Raw genomic sequence first — 8735 nt, 5'->3', positions numbered from 1 at the left:
AAAATAAAGGCTTTTTAAAGCCTGATACCACCACCTTATCTACAAATTCACTTCCAAAACTTCCCTCCTGCAAATGAAATACTAAATGAGTGGAGAAGGTGGAAGGAGAGAGACTTTTGAGGAATTTATCCTTAATTCTATTTGCTACAAGCATAAAAACAAACCCCAAACCAACAAAAAGATGACAAAGGATTTAGATTGTGGGTCAGCTTCCGAACACAGACAAGATAAACTTTTTGTAGTATCACTCACACAAGAACAGGAGTAAAAGGATATTAAAGCAGGCATTATAAGTGTCAGACTTGCTGATTAGATTTTTTTCTTCTTTGAGAGTAGAAAGCAGCCGTAAAAGATTTACAAGGCAAAAGGAGTTTGCCTTGTAAGGAATGTTTAAACATTCCACTTTGCATGAGCATGCCTCTTTAGTCTGCACATACCTAGATAAGGTGTAGGAAAAAAGTCTGTTCTGGCATTTGTTAGAGAACTACACCCAAAACATTTCTAATGGGCAGTCCTGAGTTGGGAATATGGATCATTCCTTTTGCGTGGTAGCTGCACACACGTAACTGATTTTTTTGAAAGTTATCTTCTGATTGGCTTAAGCAATAAAGCTATATAATTTTAAACTTTTTGAGGGCTATACTAGGAAGAATAAAGCAAACAAATAGGGTTATGCAATTTTTCCCCGTCATTGTCATCATGATACCTTATTGGCAACACCTCTTAATTCTTGCCTTTGGGGTCTCTTTGGATAGCAAGGGTTTGGGTAGGTAGAAGTAGGTGGAAACATGAGAAAAAGATGATGTAGTTCTGTTTGTAGTCAAGCATGTTCCTCCATTTTATGCCTATTCAGAAGTCTGGGTGTGTTAGGTCTACCAACAATACCCTGATGAATTAATCTCGGCTAGCATCTTGCTTTTGGATCCTTGGAGAACTAACTAGGCTGTAGTCAGCACAAGTCTTGATGACTAACAAGACAAACCGAGATTTACTCTGAAGTCAGAAGGGAAGACAGACACATCCAGGCCTGGAGCATTAGCAGGAATGAGTTACATGCTCGTAGGTGTTAGACAAGTGAATTGGTTTTGGAGAGGAAGAAGGGAAAGCAGGCAGCTCTGCTGCCCATTGAAATATGCTCTCCACCAGAATCTGGAAACAAATCCACGATCCCAACTTCAGTGCTGAGCAAGTGTCTGTGAAACACACAGACCAGATTAACCTTGCTACACATCATTTCTCTCGAAGATGACGACCACATGTGGGGCATCAGGCTGGCATGTTGTCCCCGTATTTCATTTAAACCATATATACATTCTGCACTGAAGACTGAGTCCTTCATTTTTATATGCTTTTCTGTTATGTCACCTACAGTTCACACTCAGACTTATTCTCCTATTAGTAGTTGCACTGTTCAAAGTTTGAAGTAAGCTTCATTTTACAAGTAATATGTTATGAATCATGTAATTGGACAGTCCCTAGGCAGACACGTAGAATACATAGATTTGTTTAGGCATTTCTTACTATACGGAAGCTTAACTTTATTCCATTCAGGAAATCTGTAGCAAGACCATTGAGGTTACAGAGTACAGTAGGCAGGAGTCTTTCAAGGTCTGTCAGCCTTCACAGTTTCTATTAGCTTCCACTTGTTTGATTTCTCTAACAGCCTTCCACTGTTTAGTTTGTCTGCTTGTTTTAAAGGATTTGCATAGAGGCTCCCCAATGGCCTCCCCTCCCTTTTCATACACAACCTAAGTAAACCTGCCACGGAAAAAACAAACAAACAAACAACAAACCCTTCACAAGGAAGGAACAGCTATCCTGTGACAATACAGCTTTGGCATTAGAGTCAGCCTGGACAGCAGTACAAGACAACTTGAATCAGCAAAAGAGTTCAAGCCACCTAATTTAGTCTCTTACAACAAATCTGCCTACAGAGATTTTTGTTATCTCTAGGGGTAGAGTTAATTTCGGATTAAAAAGCTTTGCTCACATTGTAAGCAAGCTCCTTGTTGACACAAATGTATGACCTAAAAATACAAGAATTAAATATGCTGCAAAGTGAGTTTAGTTGTTTTTTTTTTTTTAATGTGTTTTTAAAATCAACTCCACAAGAATCGTAGGCTTTGAGTCACACTTGCTTATTACTAGACTAATCTGAATCCACCGAGGCTTAAGGATAACATCAGTACCCTGAGAAGAATCTCAGAATCATGTTGCTAGAGGGGACACTCTGACAGGATCTTAACATAGCCTTAGCTCTAAATTTGGAGAAAGTTGTTCTTATTTGCAGCATCCCTGATCCGGAGCCCAAGCAGGCTTTCAAAAAAATTCGGTGTGGATTAGAAGGGACGATGGCCAGCCTAAGAGACCTCAGTTAGACACACAAAGTGCCATTCTGTTCCCTGGTCAGGACAGAATGCAGAGCACATACAGACACACTCTGCTCTTGCCTAGCCACACCTCTCCCACGTGTCATTTTTCCATTCATTTACAGATGCCCAAACTTTTATCATGACATAGTGCAAATGATACATATATTAAGGAGTTTATAAGAAAAAGGGCTGGACAACTGGCAAAGTGAACATTTTTTGCAGAGATTTAGCTTTAGAAAGAGTCCCTAGGTATTGTATGGCAATGAGAAAGAGTGATACTTCAAAATGGTGAAGTTATAATTTGTGCTTAGTTACCTAACTATGCAGACACTACCAAGCTGCCACAATTACTTGAGTGGATAGTGAAGACACATTTTGAAAATTTCTAGAATGTTTGGAAGAACTACCCTGGAGGTAGATTAGGAAAAACGGGTAACGATTTTCAGAAACAAGAATGTTAGCTTTGACAGCACCTCTACGACAGCATCTGTAAACTCTATCTTCAATCAGCCCTTTAAACTTGACCTGGCACCCATGTTCAAAACCATCTCCACCAAGAACCTTGCCTCTGTTAAGCGCACCCTCAAAACTGTTACATCTAACAGAAAACTATTTCATGAACATTTGAAGAATGTATTCTTGTGACAGTCATTGAATGTAATTTTCACACTACAGTGGTAAGTCCAGTTCCCCCAATGCCAATACTCAGCTCACCCCAATACCTTAAATATATCACATCCTAAGAAACAAAAAACAACACAAAAATGCCTTCCTTCTGACAGTCTGCAGTATGAGGAAAACCACCCTGAAAAGTGACTGAAGAGGGTATCTGTTAAAGCTAACCAGAATCAAAAAATCATTTACACTAGGGTTTCAACAGCCACACACTCCCACTGAACATTATGAGGAAGGTTAAGTGTACAGAGCACCCAGCAGAATCAGGCCCCTGAAGCTTTCTTTTATTTTTTTTTTTTGTAATGCCACACCAATGTATGTATTAAAGGGGTTTGGCACACGGTGGTCACCACCCACCACACAAACAACTCCACATCAGAATTTCCCTATCACTAGCCTCCTTCAGTTTACAAAAGGAGCAAACAATCCCGAGCACAGCCCGCAACAGCATTGCCAGGAGGTTCTGCTGGGAAGGGCCGATAGCCACAGCAGGGAACCCTGTCGCAAAGGCGACCACAACAGCCTTCTGCCTCAGACACGCTGGTGCCAGGGGCCAGCCGCTCCACCACAGAAGAGTCACCCAACCACAAGCCAGAACTTTGGATATATTTCTGTTCCACATTACTGTCTCCAAAAGGGGCCCGAAACTATGTTAATTCTGGACTACACAACTGTAAAAGAGAGTTAGGGGCTGTGCTGAAGCTACTGCCAGGAAATTCAGTTATGCACTTAGTCCACTCATTTGTTCAATAGCGGAAACCCAGCTGGAGCAGGGCATATCAGAGATTCCTGGACAGGAATAAGGGCAACAACAAAAAAAATATGTCAGCAATATGATGAAAACCAGCTTCTAGTCTTGACAAGCTCTGCCATTTTACGCCATTTTTTCCCCTCCTCAGCAACACTGCCTTTCAGGGGCTGGCAGCAGCTCCTGGGGTAATAAGCAAAGGGAGGCATCTTCCTGCCCTAGGAATAAGAAAAGATGCAATTTCTTTTGATTTTCTTGCATCACATCCTCTTGTCATCTGAGATTTCTTCATCACCCTTTTGCCCATGAGAAGAAAACATCAATACCCCCTTTCCTTTGGGACAGACCTCAGGAGAGGTCAAAGAGGAAGCAGGCATGCTGTTCCCAAAACAGTGCTGTTCCTAAAACTATCAGCGCGACTCAGACCAGGAGCCGCGATACGGGGCAAACACCTATTACAGCACTCAACAAACCAACAATTAAAAGCAGACTGCCTGAGGAGGCTGCGTGGGCCAGTCTAATCAGCACCTTTTTACTACAGATAAGCAATATTAGGAGCTGTTAGCAGAGAAGAGACTTCATCAGGTGATTTGTAAAATTCCACTAGAAAGTTGCTCAAAGAGGATTTTGTCATGTTACCGGTTTGTCTACGCTCCAGGAACATGGCACAGAGTATTAGAACACCCTTCAAACCTCAGAATTTCTTCTAGAGGAAAGAAAAAAAAAAAAATCACATTAAAAGGCTTCCATTATATACACATACAAACAGCACTTTGTCAGGGTGTGATGTTTGTATGATGACATTCGATCCCAGCTCTTGGAATCTTCCAGGTGTGCAAGGCTGTAGAATTCAAACTAAAATATTGCATGTCCTTGGCTGGAGATATAATTCAGGTAGTGTTTTAATATGTAAAAAGCAAGCTCCATGTGCCACATTTATTCAGAAAAATCAGTTTCAGACATAAGCTTCCAGCTTCTCAGAAGTTATAATATTCAGAAACCAGAAGAGACATTTTATTGTAGAAACAAACATGCTGATTACAGGCTGCTACAACCTGCAGTCCCTTGCATTTTCCACCACACCCTCTTGAACTAGAATTACAAATGGCAAAAGTGAAGTTATACAGACAAAAATACTTGTCAACAGCCATTTCAGACCACTACTGAGAGTGGCTTTTTTGATTTTCTGTTCCAGGAAGCATTCCTTTCCCCAGATACTGTTTTCAAACTCACATCTACAATTACTTTCCCTGAGCACTTTCAGACCTGGCACTGTTGTACCATTTCAAAACTAAAGCCAGTATTTTTCTACCTACAGTAAAGAGAAGCAAATGCCCATTCTGATACAGCAAAGTCAGTTTTCTGCTTTTTGAGGCAGGAGACAAGACTACGCGGTGAAAACATCTCCTCCTCAGGTTGCAGTAAGATGCGGGGGTGGAAGCTGGGAACATTGCCTGTAATGATTTTACCTTCAGTCTTCAGTGAAGCAAATGCCTTGAGAGGAGAAGCCTTTTTAAGCAGGAGAAGCTACTGATTTGCCCTTTATTGCTCTTACACTGAAAGGAGCAAGAGGAATAACTCAACAACATGCTGACTACATGCTGACCAAACGACCTCAAGGCTGCACAAGCATGCCGAGCAAAATGAACGCTGCTCTTGGGGCAAGTGGCATGCTGCTGTTTCTTTTGCAGGGCAGAGTATGCCTACACGGAGGGCATTTGTAAAAAAAAAAAAAAATATTTCTCAGCAGAAGAAAAGCATCTCAAATGCATTGTGGTTGGAATAATTTCTTAATAGTTAAATAGGAAATACATGTCTTCGTGAGGAACATCACAATGAGAAAGAATCCTAGAGAAGATTACTGAATCACTGAGAGAAAATCCTGCCTCAGCAGAGACCTGTACACATTTATTTGTGTTACAGCACTTTGACCTTTCAGCATCTGAGGCTCCTTTTTTCATTATTCAGCCACTTGTCATTTTGTGTACCCTGTAATGGATACTTCCCTTCACACTGAAAAAAAAGCCTGACTACCAAAATCCTCATTCTTGAGCAGATAACTATCTGTATTAGCTGAAACCACTGTTCGACTGCAATTTGTACCAGTGTGGATGGCTTTCTAAAAGTTAATTCATTTGGGTAATGCTGCTTTCCATGCATACATCTGTATTCATGGCAGTTACCCTAACAGCAGCTCTAGGAAAACCTCCCAGCACACAAAACCCTCCAGAATAACACCACATTGCTCTGTCTGTGACACCACAAAGAAAACAGGGAGCAATTTTCTGCTTCAGCCACAGATTGCAAGGACTTCTCTTGGCAACGGAGCATAGTGTTGGTACATCCTCTGAACTGCAGCTCCACATATCTGAGGTATAACTTCATCACTCAGACATATTGCTGACTGCATCCATACTGAATTTTTTGTTTGTTTGGGGCACTAGTGCTCCTTTTGGATCAAATCCCCCCACTTATTACACATTGTCTCAGTCTGCAGAGGTTTTGATACTTGCAAACTGAATCCTTTTCTGAGGAAACCAGGCCAGGTGCCTATCAGGCCAGATGCGTACCAGGTATGGTTGGCCCCTTAGGGAATTGCAAGGGTCCAAATCAACAGTTAGTCTTTTGGCCAGTAACAAATCATTTGTGTGGCAGAGGCATTTCATCCAGAGACTATGCTAAATCTAGTCCAGAGTGAAAAAATCTCCAAACCACACGTGGAATATGAGGCCCTCAGCAACAACTGGTTTTATCTACTCCTATGCTCTGAGTAACTCAGTATATGAACTGTGTAGGTCTTCCCAGGGCAACCCAGGGTGCTAGATACCTTACCTGACTCTCTCTTCTTCAACTCTTTTAAGCTCCGCATCCCGTTGCAGCACCTTCATTATTGCCTCTTGTTCCTCCTCTGTTAGGAAGCTTAGGTCAATCATCTTGTGTGTGTAGGGGCTGGTAAAGTGTCCAGGAAGATCTTCAATCCTGCTGAGGAGGATAGTTCTGTAGTCCGCTTTAAAGGTATAGAAGAAAGGAAGTCTTTTTCAGCAGGCACTGAGAAAGCTGGACCAGGTTACAGTCAGTGGTTTACAGGGCCCCAAATGTTGCTTTGTTGCAGTAGAGTATGTGCATGCTTCCCTAGATGAGAGATTTTTGGGAAAGTGTCGCATTCCTGCTTGCCATCGTAATGATGTCTTCTCAGCTTGTCCTCTCAGCTCTGCTTCCTGGAGTAACAGTTCATTGACCCAGCATATCCAGTGTTTAAGAACAAACAAAACATCCCCTAAAAAAGAGACAAGGAAGAACAAGCTGTTATATCAGGGATCAGGGAAGTAGATCATATATGCATTTTTAATTAAAAGAAACAAGTTTTTCAGTGTGATTAAACCACTTTGTGAAGTTCAAATGGTCACTTCAAGTCAAACCTGTTTTACAGGCCTCTTGAACAAGGTGGCCATGAAAATATATTCCTTTTCAATAGGACAACTCACACCCTAAAACACTGAATCAAGTGTCATTCAAATGATACGTTTGAAAATAAGCGCATTTTAAGTTGTTCTTTAAGTCAGCAGAACAATTTGGAGGAGAGGGAAGGCAAAAAAAAAAAGAAAAAAAAATCAAGACCCCATATCACATTCATTTAAAGTAAAAAAGAAAAACCTGTAGTCATATGTATTGCAGTATATTGAAGAGCACACAAGAAAGCTGTGTGTATGGCTGTCATACACAGACAGACAAGAGCTAGATACCTCAGAACAAAAATCCACTGCTGCTTGCAGCCCTGATTCACAGCAAAGTAGCGGACAGAGTGAGGCAGCCCAACACGCATCCGAGGTGTTCACCTTCTGCCAGCATAGACTTGGATCATGTCCATGAACTCTCGTCACAAGGGCTAGAAGTTGGATTTTGTTTATTTAAAGAAAGATTGCCTGAACTCCAGGAATAAAACTCCAGGAACAGAAGACTTAAAGGAAAAAAAAACAACCACTTGGGCTAAAACTGACAAGCTTGCCATGCTGGTTTACTTACTATTGGCACATTTCTAGGACACCATTTTTTGGCAAGTCACCAACCAAACAGAACAAGAGAACCATCCCATTAGGAGAAGCCATTGAACTTTTGGACCCTACTCCACTCCTGCCAAACTGTGTCCCTTGCCCTCCACACCTGTCTTCGCACTCCAAGTCTTCAAAGACTCCTTTCCCCTTTCAGGGGATCAGAAAGGCAGTAGTCATCACAAGCCCTGGAGGAAAACCCCCAGGGAAGCTGTCAGAACCCTGCCAAATCTAACATGTTGCAGCAGGGAGATGGGAGGAGGCTGGGAATGTGTTAGAGGAATTTGTATGCTCCAGTTCAAGACTCAGAGAGCGCATTCTCAAATTGGTGCAATGCCTATTTCTGCAGGATTTTGTCTTCTATTTGTAACAAAAACGTGTATCGCTCATGAAAGCTTCTCACATGCTACTCAGAACTGAAAGCAATAGATTTAAGAGACTATTTCCTCAGAATCCTCTCAAATGGGAATTCTGTAACAGACTTTTGACCAAAATACTCTTTCACCCAAAACACATAACACTCCTCACTGAAAGGTCAGGTACCAGGTTTGCAAAGTCAAGTTTCTTTTACAGTAAACTTTTTAAGCTTTCTAGAAGCTGCTGGTAGCTGCTGGATGGAGTCAGAACTGCTATGTTGTTCTGACTAGTTACCTTGAGGTCAAGAGGAAGGGAACCATCTGAGTCATTTCCCTTTCTTTTGTACCAGCCCCTGCTTTGGGAAGGAAAGTCAGGGTATCCATGGTCGCCGTAGGCTGCAATACAACTTAATTTACAAGACACAAATAACTTTTACTCACAACATTTTACCACTAATAGTGTATAATTATGTCAGGAACATGATCCCATGTAGGCCACTGTCCTACAGAACATATGGAATAAATGTGAAATAAT

At 41.5% G+C, this 8735-nt stretch overlaps 1 protein-coding gene across 2 annotated transcripts in view; it reads right to left on the bottom strand.

Moving 5' to 3' along the window:
* Nucleotides 1–6929, bottom strand: part of SYTL2 (synaptotagmin like 2) — a gene marked incomplete at its 3' end in the record, with an annotated part of 41943 nt that extends 35014 nt beyond the window's left edge. For both annotated transcript variants that reach the window (XM_082337881.1, XM_082337882.1), the window contains exon 1: nt 6628–6929. In XM_082337881.1, the coding sequence (XP_082194007.1) occupies nt 6628–6728 (101 nt within the window). In that variant the 5' untranslated portion in view covers nt 6729–6929. The remainder of the gene's footprint in view (nt 1–6627) is intronic.
* Between the last annotated feature and the right edge of the window lie 1806 nt (nt 6930–8735).

The sequence above is a fragment of the Platalea leucorodia genome (genome assembly GCF_965183815.1).
Source record: "Platalea leucorodia genome assembly, chromosome: 2".
NCBI lineage: Eukaryota > Metazoa > Chordata > Aves > Pelecaniformes > Threskiornithidae > Platalea > Platalea leucorodia.
The sequence above is the reverse complement of the archived record's forward strand: the minus strand, read 5'-3'. Positions and strand labels throughout refer to the sequence as shown.